The 21,992-nt window shown below is 41.7% G+C and overlaps 1 protein-coding gene across 5 annotated transcripts in view; it reads right to left on the bottom strand.

Annotated features, from left to right (window-relative positions):
* The window catches only part of slc25a48 (solute carrier family 25 member 48), a 38,486-nt gene extending 31,647 nt beyond the window's left edge, over positions 1 to 6,839 (bottom strand). For 2 of the 5 annotated variants that reach the window (XM_072590695.1, XM_072590697.1), the window contains exons 1-4: positions 6,675 to 6,834; positions 5,955 to 5,998; positions 5,727 to 5,798; positions 5,359 to 5,614 (exon numbers count right to left, since the gene is read on the bottom strand). In XM_072590695.1, the coding sequence (XP_072446796.1) occupies positions 5,359 to 5,614; positions 5,727 to 5,798; positions 5,955 to 5,998; positions 6,675 to 6,723 (421 nt within the window). In that variant the 5' untranslated portion in view covers positions 6,724 to 6,834. Of the gene's footprint in view, positions 1 to 5,358; positions 5,615 to 5,726; positions 5,799 to 5,954; positions 5,999 to 6,674 lie in introns of all 5 variants that reach the window. The other 3 variants (XR_011963478.1, XM_072590696.1, XM_072590694.1) reach the window with 3 other exon arrangements.
* Between the last annotated feature and the right edge of the window lie 15,153 nt (positions 6,840 to 21,992).

Here is a 21,992-nt window from a genome sequence, read left to right as displayed (position 1 = left end):
AATATGGGATGGCGTTTTTACAGGGTGCAGGGTGGGAGGACGTGTAATCTAGGTAGCTGTTTTTTTTTCTTTACCAGAGCAAAAATTATACTGAACCCAACTGCAGTATACTGACCAGATTGAGAGCAACTAAAAATCTATTTATCTGTTGAACTATTCAAGAAAGATTTGAATTTCTGTTATTGCAATCCTTTTGTATTTATTAATTTGCAAATGGTAGATGGATAAATTAAGGAAAATATTGGACGACATATAGTGGGTTTTTTTGCATGCTATGAATGCCACATAAGCTTCCAAAATCCAAATTGTCTTCAACTCACACCTTCTTTTGCTAAACAAGGCATGTATAGAGCTCATTATGCTTCTCTTTAGATTTTAGGACTTATGTGTAATCACCATTGTTACTGCTTTTATAGTAATGCAAAGACCATAGAGATCATTGAAATGATTGCAGCATTCAGAACCATCAGACCAATCCAGTGGCTGACTGAGTTCACTTGTCAGTTTCTTTCCACCAACAGAGTTTCAGGACAGTTGAAAATGGAAAAGCATTGGCCATGTCCGACTCGTGACATGTGTTTGGCATATTAAAAACAGAATGTAATCGTAGCACCTGCTGCAAGAACTGCAGCAACTTTCACCTTTCCAGTTGCCAAAAATCCTCTGCAATGAGTGAAAAATACACTAAAAACTAAACTCCTACAGGTTTGCATACTAGAAGTGAAAAACAAGTGCAGTCTTCAAGTGATGTGGTGTTAAGAATATGGGTAATATTGAGACAAAGGCACACAGACATTGTTCAGTTCCTAGCTTAAGTTTATGTAATCTTTGGTTTTTATATACTTTGATATAGTTAACTTAAGGGTTAAGTTTCAAAATATCGATTATTTGGAAAACAAGAACGATGAGTTGGTTGGACTGAATGAGTTCCTTTCAAATTCAAATCATAAAGGTAGATGTAAAACTGAGATAGTGCAACAATAAGAGTTTATAAGACATAAAATTTAGAAGCAGAATTATGCCAATTGGCCCAAGTCTGCTCTGCCACTTGAATTTGGCTGATATGTTTCTCAACCATTAACTGTGCCTCCATAGCTTGCTGCAGCAAAAAGTCTCTTTGTGCTGAAGATTTCCAAAGCCTTTCCCCATTTAGAAAGTAGTACAGATGTCTATTCTTCCTACCAAAGTGCATAACCTACATGTTCCTACACTGTGTTCCATGTGCCACTTCTTTGCCCGCTGTCCTAGTCTATCCAGGTCCTTCTGGAGTCTCCCCCCCTCCCTCAACAATATCTGTCCCTCCTCTTATTTTTGTGTCATCTGCAAACGTGGCAACAATGCTCTCAGTTCCTTCCTCCAGATCGTTAATGTATAATGTGACTAGTTGCGGTCCCAACAGAGCCTTCATTTATGAATCATCTTTAAGTAATCCATAGACACTTCACAGAGCCGATACCAAACAAAATGTATCAAGTGAGCCATGTAAGGGTATAGCTCATTAACCTTGGTTCATAAGGTTATATGGAGTAGCTTCCATGAGAAAAGGCACGTAGAGAAGCCAAAAGTTGGGTGAAGGAATTCCCAAGGCGAGGGCCTCAGCAGTGGAAGTCATATCCATCAAAGGTAGACTAATGAAAATTACTCTTAGGCCATAGGTTTGCAGGAATGTAGGGTCTGGGGAGATTATAGACATTAAATGGGACATTGCTACAAAGGGATTTGACAAGAGCACACTGATTTTACTAACTCTTTTATTTTAAATTAGATAAGAATTTTAAAAGTTAGGAGTTGCCAGAGAGGGAGCCAATTCTGGAATCTTACAATATAAATGTGGCCCTAGAAGTTTATAACAGTGAAAAGCTTTAAACAGGCGTGTGGTAACATTCAGATATTATCCATGAGTTGGTCTGGGACTGAGATAAAGACATATCAAATAAAAGCAGAAAGCTTTGCGTGTTGGGAAAACACCAAAGGAAATGAGTACTGAGAGCAACAGTTCGAAAAAAATAGAAAAATGCTTTAACAGAGGAATATCCACAATATAATTGATAAAAGAGCAACACTGACAGTGGTTTAAAAAATAAGAATTACAGTTCACAAACAAGTACCAATACTGGGAGCAAAGAGCACAGCTGCAGTTAAAAATAAACAATGAAATAGGAAATAGGAAAACAAACTGAAGAGAAATATTTAGAAACAGCAACTCTGAAACAGCATTTCAGCATGACAAGAAATAAGTTATAGAATATAAATGGGACAATGCAGCATCGGAGGCAGAGGGGTGACCTCATAGAGGTTTATAAAATCATGACAGGCATGGATAGGATAAATAGACAAAGTCTTTTCCCGTGGGTGAGGGAGTCCAGAACTAGAGGGCGTAGGTTTAGGGTGAGAGGGGAGAGAGATATACAAGGAACCTAAGAGGGCGACATTTTCACGCAGAGTGTGGCACGTGTATGGAATGAGCTGCCAGAGGATGTGATAGAGGCTGGTACAATTACAGCATTTAAAAAGCATCTGGATGGGTGTATGAATAGGAAGAGTTTAGAGGGACCTGGGCCAAGTGCTGGCAAATGGGATTCGATTCGGTTAGGATAATTGGTCGGCATGGACGTGTTGGACTGAAGGGTCTGTTTCAATGCTGTACGACTCTATGACTCTATGACAATAGACGAGGATGATTTAAAATACAGAAGCAGCAAACAGAATATTATAAGACTTTAACCCCAGTCACCATGCACATAAACATTGCAAAACCATGAACAACAGAGTCACGCTCAAAATACATGGGGATAGTGGGTGAATCCAACCTCGAAGGTCCCCAACACATCCAGGAAAATTCACGTTGGACGGGCGATCGAAGAAATGTCTTCCCATAAACTAAATGGGAGATTACATTTTATACAGAAAACTACAAGGCATTACATTCTGTAAGAAAAAATGTGTAGAAACAATATAGTTCAAATAGTCTTTAAGGAGTGTCAGATACATATGTCAATTTAGGAAGATTGGCAAAGCCCCAAAGTGAGTATTGCAGGAATACTGTGAACAGCTTTCAACTCCTCATCTATCAGAAGATATACTGGCATTAGAGGCAGGTCAAATAAAGTGCAATCAGCTGATACCAGACAGAGGGTATGTCTCACAAGGAGAGGTTCAGTAGGTTATGCTGCAGTCATTGCAATTTAGAGATGACATTATTGAAACATACAAGATCCTTCAGTAGATTTGATGGGGTAGATACAAAAAGGCTATTTTCCCTTATGACGGAGTCCAGGACAGATTGCATAATTTCAGAACAAGTATTCACACATTTAAGACAGAAATGAGGAGGAAATTCTTTTCTCTAAAAGGTAGAGAATCTATGTAATTGTTTGTTGCAGAGGTTTGTCAAGGCAGGGTCATTAAGTACATTCAAGATTGAGGTTTTCACTCAATAAGGGAATCAAGGGTTATGGGGAAAAGTGGAGTAGTTGAGGATTATCAGATCAGCCATGATCTCATCGAATGGTGGAGCAGACTGACTGAGTAGAATAGCCTATTTTTGCTCCTACATCTTCTGGTCTTTCTAGAATGTTAAAGGAATGATAGAGGTCAAGTTACACAATGAGACTAGAGAAACTGGTTAGTGTCCTTAGCACAAAGAATATTAAGATGTTTTGCCATGGAGGTGCGCAAAAGTATGAATGGGTTCAATAGAGAAAATAAAGATAAACTGTTTCCAGTGGCAGATGACTCAGTAACCATAGTACACAGATGGAAGCTGATGGCAAAAGTGTCAAAACTGACATGAGGAAATGTTCCATACGCAGTGAGTTGTGATCTGGAAATGGGATATCATAAAGGATGTTGGAAGTAAAGTAACTGAACTTCCAAAAGGAAACTGGACAATTACTTGGAATATACAGTACTGGCAAAGCAGGAGAGTGGGACGTGTTAGGTTATTCAACCAATGAGCCAGCACAACAGACCAAATTACTTCCTTCTGTACTTAATCATTCCCTGTTCCTCAGTATGACAGCCCAGAGATCATGCAGTAATTACCACTACCAGGAACAAATCAATATTAGCAGAAAAAAATCTCCAAATGAAGTTATAATGCTGGCAGAAAGTGCAGAACATCACATCTGAATGAAGAATTGGGAACCCAGCATGCTTTACTAAAGAAGAATCATGCTGAAAGTTTCTAGTCTGGCGGTTATTTCTTAAATTATGCATGAGGAAACGTACACTTATACTTCAAGGAATGTTCAGCTGATAAAGAAGAGTAATTAAAATGGGCAGCAGGAATGTGAAATGCAAAAGGTGAGTGAAGAACTATTTTATTTTTTAATCGATAAACCAAATTATTTTAAAAAATTAAAGCTTACAAGATTTATTGATTTTCAAATTGATTTTAATAGTTAAAAGTATTCACTGGAACAATAATTTCCTCCTCAGAAATCAGTGTGTCACATTTACACAAATCTAATTATAAAAGTAGACACAGGAATTTATATTCCGAATGGGGGACAAAACCATATGAAATATGGAAGCCGGAAGTAAAGTGACCTTAGACTGAAACTATGACAAACACAGATAGCTATCAAGTCAAATCATTGTATCAGTACCAGGACTGAACTTATGACATGTTTAGATAAGGTGGACAAACAAAAATTGTTGATACTATCAGGACCAGGGATACTGACTTATGATTATAGGTAAGAGAAGATGCATGGAAGAACTTTTTTTGAAAATCAGTGAGCGGTAATGATCTGGAATTGGCACTAAAAGGATGTTGAAGTGAAGATGATCAATAATTTCAAAAGAAAATTGAATGGACAGAATGATAAAGCTAAGAAATGGGATTGTTGGAGTGATCTACAAAGAGCTGACATGGACTCAACAGGTCAAATTGCCGCCTCCTCTGCCATAAAGACTGTGACTTGAAAATGGACTATTACTGAGCAAATTAAACCTAATCGGGGAAATATTAAAATATGCTGAAAATACTAAGCAGATCAGGCAGCAGCTATGGAGTGAAACAGTGCAAAGATCTACTGTTTCTGTCAACTTATGCCACCTGAGTTGCTGCGTATTTCTAGCAGGTTTTGTTGTGTGCCAGATTTCCGATATTGACAGTATTGACGAGGTTCGGGTCTCAGTATATTTACAAATGTAGTAATACATTTGCGAATGAGGTCGACTAGGTGTTCGTGCATCTCCCACACTGCCTCCTCCCTAAACTGTAAATATTTTGAATCTATCTCTGGCTGAAGGAGAAGGTCACAAGAGTACCCCCCACCCACCTTCCTCAATTGTAAGCTGGGTCCCCGATGGAGGGGGGAGGGGGAGGGGATTGCTGTCACTGAGCCTTACCTGGCCTCACACTCTGTGTCTGCATTTGGAGTCTGATCTTGACCAAATCCACCGGGGCACCAATGGCCACCGTGACAAGACCCACCAGGGCGCTGGCAGCCGCCACGTCTGAGAGAGCGGGGCTTTGGTGGAGGTCCTCCCCGTAGCGATAGCGACAGATGAACCTCTGGGCATTCCCGTACACCCCGAGTGCCACCGAGTTATAGACGGCGATGCTGGCTAGCGGAAAGGACAGCCCTTTGAAGAATCCAGCCACCTGGAAGTGGATTCAGTCACAATCAGCCACCTCCGCACCTTCTATTGACCTCATTTTACTCCCGGAACGAGCGGAATTTAAATGCAAGTGGACAGCTACAAGCAAGACTCACGTGTTCGTTTTTAAAGATTGTTCGCACACATTGCACCGTGTTGGTGTAACCGTGACCGGCTTGCAAGCGAGTCTGTAAAAGCAATGAACTTTGCAAAGTCAGGCAGAGAAAACACAAACTCGGTTTCGGCGACTTTAGCGGCGAGCGACGCTGTTTACAGAATTTTATATAAACAAGAGAGAGAGTTTCCCAATCTAACTGTGACCGGAATTGGAAGTGGAAATTTACCTTCACCGTGTCCAGGGGGTGGCCTACGATCACACTAGCCGCACCTACCATGAGGGGGGAAAAAATTGGGTTGAGTTACAAAAAACAGCGGAATGTTCTTCCCAGATTTACCCCTGCAGCGGCCATGGTGAATAACAATGCAAAGCGATTTGCCTGGCTGTGGAATACCAAGGGCACCAGTTCCACCTACGGACTAGTAGACTGCCACATCTCAGAACAGGAATAAAAACAAACTGCTGGACAGACTCAGCAGGTCTCCTGATTTCCAAAGAAATACCATTGGCGGGTGGGGGGGAAGTGTTTCCCTGTCCATAGATGCAGCCAGACCTGCTGAGTCTCTCCAGCAGTTTTGGGCTGTTTTTTTTTCAGGTTTCCAGCATCCACAGTTTTTTTTTGGCTTTTATTTCAGACAGAGCAGAACCTGCGGGGATTTTGAAGGGTGAGGAATGAAGTTCCACAGCCGTGTAACTGTACGGTCCTAGCAGCCACCGATAAAGAAGGAACGCAGTCAATTAAAGGGCTTAAAAGACCCAGTACCAACACGAACTCATTCTCTTAAATTAAATTCTTAGGCTTTCAACATTAGTTTGCGAAGAATGTGAAATGTCAGAATTGTGAAATTGTCACAATGTGGAAGTTGTTTCAAAGTAAATTAACTTGTAAACAGTGTGATTAAACTGATAGTGATTTGCATTTTATATAATAAATCCATAAACCTACCTCCAATCCATCCAGCGATGAAATCGTCCAGCTGAACGTTAGTCCCCATTTAAACGGTGCAGAGTTTGCTCTGTACTCGGTCAGCAACAACCTCCTTCTGGCCTCTGAACAACATGAGGGAAGTTGGCGGAAACGAGTGGCTCTCTGCGTCTCCTTGACTCCTCCTCCAAGGATTCAGGAATAACACCAACAGCAGCATTGCCAGCCTTGAGTGGGCGGGCGAGGGGCGTTGGAAAGGGTTCGCACTTCGGACGCCTATTGGAACTGCTGCTGGAATCCGCAGCACCCCCTCGGCTGCTTCAGATATTTGAGAAATGCAAGTCGCATTCTGTTCACGGACAGCACAAGTTGTTCTTCTGAGTTTGGCAAGAGCCAGAACTCTTTAATTCTACCTCCCCCCTCTCCCAACTTACAGTATTCTGAAACCTAGTTACTACGGGTATCTGGAGAAAGTCCAGACAGTCACTGTTGGAAGTAAGCGGAGAGTTTACAGTAAACAGATATCCCGATCGAGCGACCAGCTCAGTCGGAGCTTATGAATGATATTGGAGTCCGCTACTATTCATGAGTATAATTCCCCCGCCCACAGCCTTTTCACGAGAAGAGATATGTGTTTTGTCGGTTTAGCGGATAAAAAGAAAATCTCTGGGAAAAAACACTGAGGAGACATTATTGTCCTTTATGAAAAGAGTCTGGAACTAAATGGTATATTTCTCTTGGCGCGATCTAGGAAACTCCATTTCTTAAAGAAAATCTCCACACAAAGGTGGCTATAGTTATCACAACTTCCAACTATCTAACGGGTTTTGATCACTGAAAGTGTTCTTATTCAACTCCAACTGGTGTACGAAAACAGTACCGATTGTTGGAATGCTGTCATTAGACCGTATTAGTGAACAGCTTCCAGCATCTGCAGTCATTGTTTTTTACCTCGTATTAGTGAACAGAGTCGAGAGTGAGGTGTTGGGAAAGCACAGCAAGTCAAGCAACATCTGAGGAGCTGGAGAATCGACGTTTCGGGCAGAAGCTATAGAGTCATAGAGATGTACAGCACGAAAATAGACCCTTTGGTCCAACCCGTCCATGTCGACCAGATATCCCAACCCAATCTAGTACCACCTGCCAGCACCTGGCCCATATCCCTCCAAACCCTTCCAATTCATATATTCATCCAAATGCCTTTTAAATATTGCAATTGCACCAGCCTCCATCACTTCCTCTGGCAACTCATTCCATACATGTACCACCCTCTGCGTGAAAAAGTTGTCTCGTAGGTCTGTTTTATATCTTTCCCTCTCACCCTAAAACTATGCCCTGTAGTTCTGGACTCCCGACCCCAGGGAAAAGACTTTACCTATTTACCCTATCCATGCCCCTCATAATTTGGTAAACCTCTATAAGGTCACCCCTCAGCCTCCGACGCTCCAGGGAAAACAGCCCCAGCCTGATCAGCCTCTCCCTATAGCTCAGATCCTCCAACCCTGGCAACATCTTTGTAAAGCTGAAAATGTGTTGCTGGAAAAGCGCAGCAGGTCAGGCAGCATCCAAGGAACAGGAGAATCGATGTTTCGGGCATCAGCCCTTCTTCAGGAATGAGGAAAGTGTGTCCAGCAGGCTAAGATAAAAGGTAGGGAGGAGGGACTTGGGGGAGGGGCGTTGGGAATGCGATAGGTGGAGGGAGGTCAAGGTGAGGGTGATCGGCCGGAGTGGGGTGGAGGCAGAGAGGTCAGGAAGAAGATTGCAGGTTAGGAAGGTGGTGCTGAGTTCGAGGGATTTGACTGAGACAAGGTGGGGGGAGGGGAAATGAGGAAACTGGAGAAATCTGAGTTCATCCCTTGTGGTTGGAGGGTTCCCAGGTGGAAGATGAGGTGCTCTTCCTCCAACCGTCATGTTGCCATGGTCTGGCGATGGATGAGTCCAAGGATCTGCATGTCCTTGGTGGAGTGGGAGGGGGAGTTGAAGTGTTGGGCTACGGGGTGGTTGGGTTGGTTGGTCCGGGTGTCCCAGAGGTGTTCTCTGAAACATTCCGCAAGTAGGCGGCCTGTCTCCCCAATATAGAGGAGGCCACATCCTTGTAAATCTTTTCTGAACTATTTCAGATTTCACAACATCTTTCCAATAAGAAGGAGACCAGAATTGCATGCAATGTTCCAACAATGGTCTAACCGATATCCTGTACAGCTGCAACATGACTTTCCAATTCCTGAACTCAACACTCTGACCAATAAAGGAAAGCATACCAAACACCTTCTTCACTATCCTATTTACCTGCGACTCCACTTTCAAGGAGCTATGAACCTGCACTCCAAGGTCTGTTTGTTCAGCAACACTCACCAAGACCTTACCATTAAGTGTATAAGTCCTGCTAAGATTTGCTTTCCCAAAATGCAGCACCTCACATTTGTCTGAATTAAACTCCATCTGCCACTTCTCAGCCCATTGGCCCATCTGATCAAGATCCTGTTGTAATCTGAGGTAACCTTCTTCGCTGTCACCTACACTTCTAATTTTGGTGTCATCTGCAAACTTACGAACTGTTCACATCCAAATCATTTATAAAATGATGAAAAATAGAGGACCCAGCACCGATCCTTGTGGCACTCCACTGATCACAGGCCTCCAGTCTGAAAAACAACCTTCCACCACTCTGTCTTCTACCTTTGAGCCAGTTCTGTATCCAAAATGGCTAGTTCTCCCTGTATTCCATGAGATCTAACCTTGCTTACCAGTCTCCCATGGGGAACCTTGTTGAATGCCTTACTGAAGTCCATATAGATCATATCTACTGTTCTGCCCTCATCAATGCAATTTATTACTTCTTCAAAAAACTCAATCAAGTTCATGAGACTTGACCTCCCATGCACAAAGCCATGTTGACTATTTCTAATCAGTCCTTGCCTTTCCAAATACATGTACATCCTATCCCTCAGGATTCGCTCCAACAACCTGCCCACCACTGACGTCAGGCTCACTGGTCTATTGTTCTCTGGCTTGTCTTTACCACTCTTCTTAAACAATACAAATATCTCAGCAAGAGGCCCAGCAAACACTTCTCTAGCTTCCCACAGAGTTCTAGGGTACACCTGATCAGGTCCTGGGGATTTATATCCGCCTTTACCCAATTCAAGACATCCAGGACTTCCTCCTCTGTAATATGGACATTTTTCAAGGTGTCACCATCTATTTCCCTACATTCTATATCTTCCATGTCCTTTTTCACAGTAAATACTGATGCAAAATACTCATTTAGTATCTCCCCTATTTTCTGCAGCTCCACGCAAAGGTCGTCTTGCTGATCTTTGAGGAGCCCTATACTCTCCCTAGTCACCCTTTTGTCCTATTTGTAAAAACCCTTTGGATTCTCCATAACTCTATTTGCCAAAGCTATCTCAGGTCCCCTTTTTGCCCTCCTGATTTCCCTCTAAAGTATACTCTTCGTGCCTTTATACTCTTCTAAGGATTCACTCGATCTATCCTGTCTATACCTGACATATGCTTCCTTCTTTTTCTTCAGCAAACCTTCAATTTCTTTAGTCATCCAGCATTCCCTATACCTACCAGTCTTTCCTTTCCCCCAACAGGAATATGCTTTCTCTGGATTCTTGTTATCTCCTTTCTGAAGGCTTCCCATTTTCCATCCATCCCTTTACCTGTGAACATTTGCTCCCAATCAGCTTTTGAAAGTTCTTGCCTAATACCATCAAAATTGGCCTTTCTCCAATTTAGAACTCCAACTTTTAGATCTGGTCTATCCTTTTCCATCACTATTTTAAATCTAATAGAATTATAGTCACTGGCCCTGAAGTGCTCCCACTGACACCTCAAACACCTGCCCTGCCTTATCTCCCAAGAGTTGGTCAAGTTTTGCACCTTCTGTATTGGTACATCCACAGACTGAATCAGAAAATTTTCTTGTACACACTTAACAAATTCTTCTCCATCTAAACCTTTAACACTATGGCAGTCCCATTCTATGTTTGGAAAGTTAAAATCCCCTACCATAACTACCCTATTATTCTTACAGATAGCTGAGATCTCCTTACAAGTTTGTTTCTCAATTACACTCTGACTATTAAGGGGTCTATAATACAATCCCAATAAGGTGATCATCCCTTTCTTATTTCTCAGTTCCACCCAAATAACTTCCCTGGATGTATTTCCAGGAATATCCTCCCTCAGCATAGCTGTAATGCTTTCCCTCATCAAAAATGCCACACCCCCTCCTCTCTTGCCTCCCTTTCTATCCTTCCTGGAGCATTTGTATCCTGGAACCTTAAGCTGCCAGTCCTGCCCATCCCTGAGCCGTGTTTCTGTAATTGCTTTGATATCCCAGTCCCATGTTCCTAACCATGCCCTGTATTCATCTACCTTCCCCATTAGGCCCCTTGCATTGAAATAAATGCAGTTTAATTTATTAGTCCTACTTTGTCCCTGCCTGCCCTGACTGTTTGACTCACTTCTTTTCTCAACTGTACCAGTCTCATATTGATCTCTTTCCTCACTATCTCCCTGGGTGGTACGTGTATGGAATGAGCTGCCAGAGGAAGTGGTGAAGGCTGGTACAATTGCAACATTTAAAAGGTGCCTGGATGGATATATTGAGGGATATGGTCCGGATGCTGGCAGGTGGGACTAGATTGCGTTGGGATATCTGGTTGGCATGGACAGGTTGTGTCCAGTTAATCAGGAAGTGTGATGGAAGACTCTGTCAAAAGCTGGCTGTCCAATGAAAGTAATCAAATTCCTCTGTTAGAACATATCAGTAATGGACAGGACCCTTTGAGATCAAAACAAAAGTCAAACTGCAATGTGTCATCACCCCCACCATTTTCTCAATCTTCCTCACCACCATTCTTCATCTGATCAAGAATAAACGTCCCAGTGGTGTGATCATTATATACAGGATGGTTGGAAAATTTTTCAACTTCAACCGGTTGAAATCAAAGAAGGAAACAACACTGGCCTCATTTGTAGAACTGCAGTTTGTGGAGACAATGTCATTACTGCTGTCTTGAAAGGGAATCCTCAAGCCTCACTTAATGCCTTTGCTGAAGCAAATCAAAGAATTGGTCTCAGCCTCAATCTCAAGAAGATTCTAACCCCTTACCATCCCAGGTCATGTTCTGGTCCATCCCTCCATTAACATCAATGGAGAAATCTCCTAAATATGGAACGTTTCCCTTAGCTGGGAAGTTACCTCTATCTAAGGCTGATACTGATGCAGAGATTCATTACTGCATCCAACCTGTGAGCGCCACATTTGAAAACCTAAGGATGAGAATCTTCAATGACTGTGTCATCCATCCTGATACCAAGATCTTTGTGAATAAGGCAGTCATCCTTCCAACCCTTTTGAATGGTTCCAAAACTTGAACTATGTATAGATGCCAATCACAAAGTACCATCAGGGTTGTTTGTGATGAATTCTCTGCATCAGGTGGGAAAACAGATCTACTCAAAACAGCAACCATGAAGCAGCTAAAAACGCCAGCATTGAGGCCATGATTATCCGAAATTAACTCCACTGGACTAGTCATGTGTTTAAGTTGCCTAAGTTCTGACTACCAAAGCAGATCTTATTCATTCAACTCAAGGAAGACACTCGAACGAGAGGAGGTCAAAGGCATTGTTTGATTAATTGATTTATTGTTGTCTCATGTACTGAGATACAGTGAGAAGTGTTGTTTTGCATGCTATACAGGCAGAGTGTGCCATACAAAGTATATTCAAAGACTCCCTGAGTGCTTCCTTCAAGAAATGCCACACAGATGTCAATGTATGCATCAGAAGAAAATCCTGTGGGCAGGATATATTTCCTTGAGATCACCTGTTGGCAAGAGGAAGTACAAAAAAGGAACTGGAGAAAGGAATGCCAATGATCTCAAGGCCAAGGACCAATCCCTTCTCCCAGAAACACCTGCCAAATGTGTGGTTGGAGATGCAGCTCTGGGATAGGGCTCATCAACTACTCAAGGACCCACAGAGCCCATGACCAGTAACACAGGAATTTACTTAGGTGGACAATCATACTTGTTCGCAAGTGATGAGTATAGAGAGTATTTCCAAATGTGATAACTGATAATACTTTCATAACACCAATGTACACTCCTCCCACCCCCATGGTTAGTGATTAGTTGAATAAGATGCTGTCTTTTACCCTTCTTCATATTGACCCCTTTAAATCTGTCTTGTTTACTTTGATTTCCCTTCAACTCTTATTGCTACATTCTTAATAATTTGCACCTACATAGCTCCCAGAACACATAGTCCTGTAATAGATGAGTAATGCTCAAGTTGTATTATTGCTAGACTATTAATCTAGGCACCCATGGGTTCTAGAATCAAATCCTGTCATAGCAGATGGTGAATTTGAATTCAACAACATCTGCAATGAATATCTAATAGTAATCTCAGAGTCATTGGATCATTAATGCCCTCTTAGGGAAGGAGATTTGCTGGCCAACATATGACCCCAGACCAAATCAATAGGCTCTTCACAGTCCTCAGTGGAACTAGATATGGGCAATAAAGGCTCAGTCAGCAGTACCCACATCCTGTGAATTTTCTTTTAATTAAAAGACAGCATTCCAAGCCAAAACAAAATTATGAGAAGCAACGGTCACAAACTGGATCACAGAGGTGGCTTTTAGTGAGGGCTGTAATAAGAGAAGGAGTTTAATGAGGGAATTCTAGATCATGGGACTCAGCCAGCTTTAGGCTCACCTGCTGTGGAATGAAAGGACAGAGAAATGCATGAGCTGTTATAATGAGAGGAAGTCGGAATTTGAGAGCATCGTATTGCCGATTGTTACAATTACAGAGAAGACAAGGCCAGATGCACTTACGCAAGCCAGTACTGGAATGGTTACTGAACAGTAATCAGAAGGAGAAAGTGAGGACTGCAGATGCTGGAGGTCAGAGCCAAAATGTTTAGCCCTAGAAAAGCACAGCTAGTCAGGCAGCATCTAAGGAGCAGGAGAGTCGACATTTCAAGCATAAGCCCTTCATCAGGAATGTCATGTCTGTGCTTTTCCATCTCTTCACTTTTTGACTCTGACAAGGAACAGTAATTAATCTGCTCAAACATGGTATAAAATATATTTGGGTCAAATGAGACTTAAATCCTTCTTGTCCTGAGGTATAATACTACCACTGCACAAGACCTCCTTAAGTGAGCATTATATCTTTGGTTGGCTGTGGAAAAGAACAAAGAACAATTCCTGGACATTACAGGGGGAAAGCAAACTTCATGCTAAGGTTTCAACTGCTGTGCCAACTGAGCATGTATGTGTGCATGCTTGAAATTGTGATAATAACTAGCTAACATTAATTGGAGATAGGTTAAAGTATTTGAAATGGATTTTGTATTTGTCAGAGTTCAAATCCCAGCTGTTGTGAAGGTGTGACTTAGTTAGGCTATTAAAATATTATTAATGCCAGTTTCTACCGGTTGAAGTAGCTCTTTGGAAAGGAAAAATAGCCTAGGTTTCTATTGTACAGGCTATTGTAAATAAAGCAATGTGGAAGAAAGACTTGCTTTTGCTTTTTCCTTTGCAAGAAGGATGTTTATCAGATTTGTTGAGGGGTAAGAATGGATCAGGACTAAATAATTGAATCAATGGTTGGCAGAAATAATGGGCTACTTTCAAAGGAGTGATATTTTGGGTACAGTTAAAGAATATGCCTATGCCAGAGAAAGATAGGACGAATGAATGCAGAACCTCTGTGCTTACGGCAGATATCAAATGAATAGTACAACAAAGAGCTAGGTTGATCATAGAAGGCTCAGAGGACAAATGTAAAAGCAAAGAAGAGAAAGAAAGAGGACATATGGAAAGGGTCAGGCAGTTGACTTGGAAGTCTTCTAAATGCATATAAATGGTAAAGAGACAGTAAAAGGAGTGGGGCTGATTAGGGACCAAAGGGGAATCTATTCATGGATGCAGGGGATACAGTTGTGGTATTAAGTCAAAACTTTGCATTTGTATTTATCAAGGAAAAAGTGGTCCCTTGGTGAACAAAGAGAATTTTAAACTGATAAAGAGAAAGTTTTAAATTGATAAGGCACCAGGACCTGTAAACTTGCATCCAAACATGTTGAGCAAGGTGAGGGTGGAAATTATGGAGGCACCACAATAATTTCTCAGTTGTGTTGAACTCAAGAATGGTGCCAGAGAAATGAAGAATGACCCATGTGTCGCTTTCGTTCAAAAAAGAACATAAACATAAGCCCAGCAATGTGGGCAAATCAATCCAAGGGTGCATGGTGGAGACATTTTGAGAATCAGGACAAAACTAATTATTACTTGGACAAATATAGGATTCAGAAGAGAAAATCTTGTTTAACTAACTTATGACCTCGCTAGTTCAGTTGTGGCCTGGCTAGCTCAGTTGGTAGAGCAGAGGACTCTTAATTCCAGAGTCATGTGCTCATGTCCCATTTTAGGTGCTAGTATTTTTCCTGTGTGGGTTTCCACCAGGTTCTCCAGTTTCCTCCAGCTGTACAGGCCAGTTGGATTAGCCATGGTAAATATGGGGTTACAGGGATATGGCGGAGGGGTTAATTTTGTGAGGGATATTCTTTGGAGGGTCAATTTAGACTCAATAGTTCAAAAAACGTCTTTCCATACTGTAGGGATTCTTTGATTCTAACTTGCTGAATGGTTTGATGAGGAAAATGCTCTTGATGTGGTGTGTGTAAACTTCCAAAAACACAATTCACAAAATGCCACAAGGCCAGACTTATAAGCTCATGCATTAAAAAGATAGGACTAACATTGGTGTGATACTGACTGAGTTTTAGGAACGAGAGTGGTGGATAATTGATATCTTTTGGACTGAAAGAGAGTTTGGAGTGGAGTTCTCCAGGGATCAGTTTTTGGACCCTTGCTTTACCTGATCTATAAGTTTAGGAGTTAGTAGATTTCTATTGGTTGTCTAATAGATTAATATTAGAGTAATTAATATAACAAAAAGATAATGTGTATGTGAATATGTGTATGTGAAACCATTCACATCTGATAAAGGGGAAGATATACAAGCACAGAGCGTCACATACTGACACTTATCGTTCAAAGTTAAAAATCACACAACACCAGGTTATAGTCCGACAGGCTTATTTGGAAGTACTAACTTTCGGAGTGCTGCTCCTTCATCTGGTGCTTGTGGAGTATAAGATCATGAGACACAGAATTTATAGCAAAAGTTTGCAGTGTGATGTAACTGAAATTGTATATTGAAAAAGACCTGGATTGTTTGTTAAGTTTGTCATCTTTTAGCAAGGGCATGTTGGTTTCAGTTCTTTCAAATGTAAATCCCAGAACTTTTTTAAAGTTACATTATCAAGTGAACTTTAACCGTAGGTGCCATGTTGGCCCAGATAATACATTGAAGGTGTTCCTTCCCTGTGTGAGGCTGTCTGTACCCCACTGTTCAGACTGATTCTATCTAAAACAGAATCTTACATGCATTCATGCAGCTTTTGAGCAAAATAACATGTAATTCTGCAAGTACAAATACACCCCACAAACTTATATGTGTGTGTGTATGTGGGTGGGTATGTGGATGTATGTGCGGAGGGCGGGGGAGTATGAGTGTCAGTGAGAGAGTGTTTGTACGTGTATGTGCATGAATGTGAGTGTAAAGGGGTCTAAGTCTGTGAGAGGGTGCATGTGTGTGTGAGCATATGAGAGAAAACTTGTGTATGAGAGAGGGTACCCTTCATTGTCCAGTACTTCCCAGGAGCCAAAAAACTACGCCATGTTCTTTGCAGCCTGCAACACATTATCAATGAAGATGAGCACCTTGCCAGCACCTTCCCCACACCTCCACTTCTCACCTTTAAGCAACCACCAAACCTCAAACAGGTCACTGTTCGTAGTAAACTCTCTGGCGTCAGGACAACACCATACAACCTTGTCACAGTAGATGCTGCAGGACATGTCAGAATGTCGACACGGATACCACCATTACAGGTGGGGACTCCTCCCAATATGTACATGGCAGGTACTCATGTGACTCGGTCAATGTTGTCTATCTCACACGCTGCAGGCAACAATGCCCTGAGGCAAGGTACATTGGTGAGACTGAGCAGAGGCTACGGTAACAGATGAGTGGTCACCGCACAACAATCAACAGACAGGAGTGTTCCCTCCCAGTTGGAGAACACTTCAGCAGTCCAGGACATTTGACCTTGCACCTTTGGGTGACCATTCTCCAAGATGGACTTCAGGACAGGCAACAACACAAAATGGCCAAACAGAGACTGATAGCCAAGTTCGGTATCCATGGGGATGGCCTCAACTGGGACCTTGGGTTCGTGTCACACTGCAGGTGACCCCACTGCACGACACACACACAGTCACACACACAGACACACACTCACAGGCAGACAAACTCCTCCAGACACACACACACACACACCCCTACAGACACACACACTCTCCTACAGACCCATACACTTACACAGACCCTTCTCTGCCGCCAAACTCTTGCCACCTAATGCCTGGAGTAAGAACGTCTCATCTTCTGCCTTGGGACCCTCTAACTACTCGGCATCAATGTGTATCTCACCAGTTTTCTCACTTCCCCTCCCCCCACCTTATCCTAGATCCAACTTTCCAAGGTCGGCACCACCCTCTTGAACTGTCCTACCTGTTTATCTTCCTTCCTACCTGCAAATGTGAAACAAATAACAGAAATATAAATCTTAGAAAACAGAAAGCACCTGTAAGTGTCCAATGTTAGAGTGTCGAGAATTGATGGACCATCAATGACTTTAAATTGATCCAGTTGTATTGGCTGGGGCAAACCAGGGCTTAATATAGCATAGTAAAGTCTTTCAATTGGAATAAAAGAGATAAGGTATGGGACATCATTCACGCACATCTAGAAGAAGACAGGCTATTGGAACAAGAACACAAGACAAGAAGAAGGAAAGTGTGTGCCCCAGAGATTTCAGAAGACAGAACCACTGGACCAAGTCTTGTGGAATATCTATTGCCATTATTAAGCATTAACGTTGCATTTCTACAAGTTAATTACTAATGTCACTGACTTGATCAAAAACTCTGAGGCCGTGGGTCAGAATTAGTCCAAGAATCCTGAATGAGATGAATTGGGGTTTCCTTCAACTCGAGTAGTTTATCAAATCTGGGGTCTCTCTCTCTCCCCACCCAACCCCCCTCCATGATAATGAATCATCTTGATCTTGGTGTATGGGGCACAATATTCAAATTTGCAGATGATACAAAACTTTGACGTGCTGTGAACCATAGCATAGTTCGGAAAAAGACATAGACAAGTTTCTGAAATGTATGAATAAGTGGCAGGTGAAGTTCCATGCAGTACTATATGAAGTAATTCATTTTGATAGGATGAAAATGGAGAGAAAATATAAAATGTATAGAAAATATATAAAATATAGGAAGTATAAAATATGAACTCTAAAGAGTGTATAGGAGCAGAGGAACATGGGTGTAAATGTTGAAAAAAGCTAATAAAACATACAGTATCCTTAGCATTACTAATGGGGGAAGGTGTGCACAAGGGTAGGGAGGGTATGTTAAAATTGTCTAAAATGTTGGTTTGTCCTAAACTGGTATATTATGATCTGTTCTGGCCACTCATGCCAGGACAGGTGTGAAGGTAATGGTCAGGGCAGAGAAAAAGAATTCCAGTGATGATGAAATTCAGTTACAAAGGTAGATTAGAGAAAAGAACAAGAAGAAATTTCATAGAAGTTTTCAAAATTAAAAGGTGTTAGGACGGCATAGACAGAGGAGATGGTTCCCACTTGTGAAAGGACCAACTAGAGTGCACAGATTAAGTCATTTACAATGATGACATGAGAAAAATGTTTTTCATGCAGCAATGGATTGCGATTTGGGATGCTCCTGAGTATGGATGAAGTGTGTTGATTGAGCCATTCAAAAGAGAATTTGATGGTTATCTAAAAGTAAAAATCGTACAGGGTGATGGCAAGTAGGTATGGAAATGAAACTAAGTTAATTGTTTATTTGTAGAGTTGGCATCAACATGCTGAGTAATTTCCTTCCATGCTATAACAATTGTGATGAGGATGAGTTTAAAGTTTGAAGTCTTCTGGCATTGGGAATGAGTAAAACCTGATTCCAGACAGACTATTAGAATGGAATTTTGGATGTTCAGAAGCACATGGCAAGCGATGGATGGGATACCAGCAAGAAAACCATTATCCTGTTATCATACATGGAGGTGACAAACATTTGAATGAAGGCTTCAGCAGCATTTCTACTGGGCTGGGGCATATGGACAATGTTGGAGGTAGGGTGAAAATGGTTGATATTATGGGTATTGTCCAAGGTAGCCTTTGCGATGGTAAAAAAGAAAGGATTGGAAGCTGAGCTCCATTTTGTACAGGGCACTATATTTACAGACAGTCTGTTTCACCATGAAATAGAGACCAGGGACTGAGGAAGAGGATGAAGATTTTGGTGCAAGTAAGTCTATGGAAGGAGATAAAAATAATAGTCCAGTCTTTTTTAATGATTTATCTGAGGCAATAACAGTATATCTCAAGGTGAATGTCAGTGAAACATTTTGATAGTCCAGAGGCAATGGAAAAGACTTTGAGTTTAAAGATTTGGGACATTTCTTCCTTGACCTGCACAGGTAAGTATCAGTGATGTGCTCACCAGATTAAGCTTACAAGTCTAGAAATAGTAATCGTTTAAGTGAAATTCTCCAAGTATTGAAACATGCAGGTAAAAACCAGCTGTATTTCATCTGTTGGTTCACTGACTTCTTCCTGAGATTTAGGTAGAATTGAGGGTCTCTGGAACTGGACTTTTTGACCAAAGTTAACAGTGGATGCAAGTTCTCAGATGTCATAAGTTTTGAAAACTGAAATCCTGTAAGTCATAGAGTCATAGCGATACACGGCATGGAAACAGATCCTTCGGTCCAATTTGTCCATGCTGACCAGATATCCTAAATAAATCTAGACTCATTTGCCAGCATTTGGCCCATATCCCTCTAAACCCTTTCTATTCATGTAGCCATCCAGATGCCTTTTAAACATTGTAATTGCACCTGCTTCCACCACTTCCTCTGGCAGATAATTCCATAGACACACCACGCTCTGCATGAAAAATTTACTCCTTAGGTCCCTTTTATTCTTTTCCCCTCTCACCTTAAACCTACATCTTCGAGTTTTGGACTGTCCCATCCCAGGGAAAAGAACTTGCATATTTATCCTATCCATGCCCCGCATGATTTTATAAACCTCTATAAGGTCACCCCTCAGCCTCTGACACTCCAGGGAAAACAGCCCCCAGCCTATTCAGTCTCTCCCTATAGCTCAAACCCTCCAACGCTGGCAACATCTTGCAAATCTTTTCTGAACCCTTTCAAGTTTCACAACATCTTTCCTATAGCAGAGAGACCAAAATTGCACAAGGTAATTCAATAGTGGCCTAACCAATGTCCTGTTCAGCCATAACATGACTCCTATACTCAATGCACTGATAAATAAAGAAAAGTTTACCACATGCCTTCTTCGCTATTTTATCTACCTGTGACTCCACTTGTAAGGAACTATGAACCTGCACTTCAAGGTTTCTTTGTCTAACAACCCTTCCAAGGACCCAACCATTAAGTATATAAGTTCTGCCCCGATTTGCCTTTCCAAAATGCAGCACCTCCCATTTATCTAAATTAAACTCCATCTGCCATTCCTCAGCGCATTGGCTCATCTGATCAAGATCCTGTTGTATTCTGAGTAACCTTCTTTGCTGTCCACTGCACTCCAATTTTGGTGTCAGCTGCAAACTTACTTAACATACCTCCTATGTTCACATCCAAATCATTTTTATAAATGTCAAAAAGCAGTGGACCAAGCACTGATCCTTGTGGGACACCACTGGTCACAGGCACCCAGTCTGAAAGCAACCCTTCACCACCACCCTCTGTCTTCTACCTTCGAGCTAGTTCTGTATCCAAATGTTCTTCCTGTATTGCACGTAATCTAACCTCGCTAACCTGTCTACCATGAGGAACCTTATAGAATATCCAAGTAAAATCTGTATAGATCACGTCCACCTCTCTGCCTTCATCAATTCTCTTTGTTACTTCTTCAAAAAACTCAATCAAGTTAGTGAGACACAATTTCCCACACACAAAGCCGTGTTGATTATCCCTATTCAGTCTTTGCTTTTCCAAATACATGTAAGTCCAGTCCCTCAAGATTTCCTCTAACAACTTGCCCAGCATTGATTCAGACTCACCAGTCTATAGTTCTCTGGTTTTTCCTTCTCATATTTCTGAAATAGTGGCACCACGTTAGCCAACCTCCCATCTTGTGACATCTCACATGTGGCTATTGATTACATAAATATCAGAGCAAGGGGCCTAGCAATCACTTCCCCAACTTCCCACAAAGTTCTAGGGTACACCTGATCAGGTCCTGGGGATTTATCCACCTTTATGCATTTTAAGACATCCAGCACATCCTCCTCTGTGATGTAGACATTTTTCAACATGTTGCTATTTATTTCCCCACATCCTCCATCTTCCATATCCTTCTTCACAGTAAGTACTGATGCAAAATACACCGTTAGTATCTCCCCCATCTCCTGCGTTTCCACACATAGTTGGCCTTGCTGATCTTTAAGGGGCCCTATTCTCTCACTAGTTACCCTTTTGTCCTTAATGTATTTGCAGAATCCTTTTGGATTATCCTTAATTCTAATTGCCAAAGTTATCTTATGTCCCCTTTCTGCCCTCCTGATTTCCCTCTTAAATATACTCCCACTGCCTTTATGCTATTTTACAGAATTACTCGATTTTTGCTGACATATGCTTCCTTCTTACTTTTGACCAAACCCTCAATTTCTCTGGTCATCCAGCAATCCCTACACCGACCAGCCTTGTCCTTCACCCTAACAGGAATATACTCTCTCTGGACCTTCATTATCTCAGTTTTGAAGGTTTTCCATTTTCCAGCCACCCCCTTACTTGCAAACATCTGCCCCAACCAACTTTTGAAAGTGTTTGCCTAATACCGTCAAAGTTGGCCTTCTTCCATCACTATTGTAAAAGTAATAGAATTATGGTCTCTGGCCCCAAAGTGCTCCCCCAATGACATCTCAGTCACCAGCCCTGTCTTATTTCCCAAGAGTAGGTCATGATTTGCACCTTCTATAGTAGGTATATCCACATACTGAATCAGAAATTTTTCTTGTACACACTTAACAAGTTCCTCTCCATCTAAGCCATTAACCTTATAGCAGTCCCTCCCTGAACAAAAAGTAGTATTTTGTTAGCAGAATGGAATAACAC

Source organism: Chiloscyllium punctatum, chromosome 20 (genome assembly GCF_047496795.1).
Source record: "Chiloscyllium punctatum isolate Juve2018m chromosome 20, sChiPun1.3, whole genome shotgun sequence".
NCBI lineage: Eukaryota > Metazoa > Chordata > Chondrichthyes > Orectolobiformes > Hemiscylliidae > Chiloscyllium > Chiloscyllium punctatum.
Note: the sequence above shows the minus strand (reverse complement) of the source record. Positions and strands in the feature narration are given on the sequence as shown.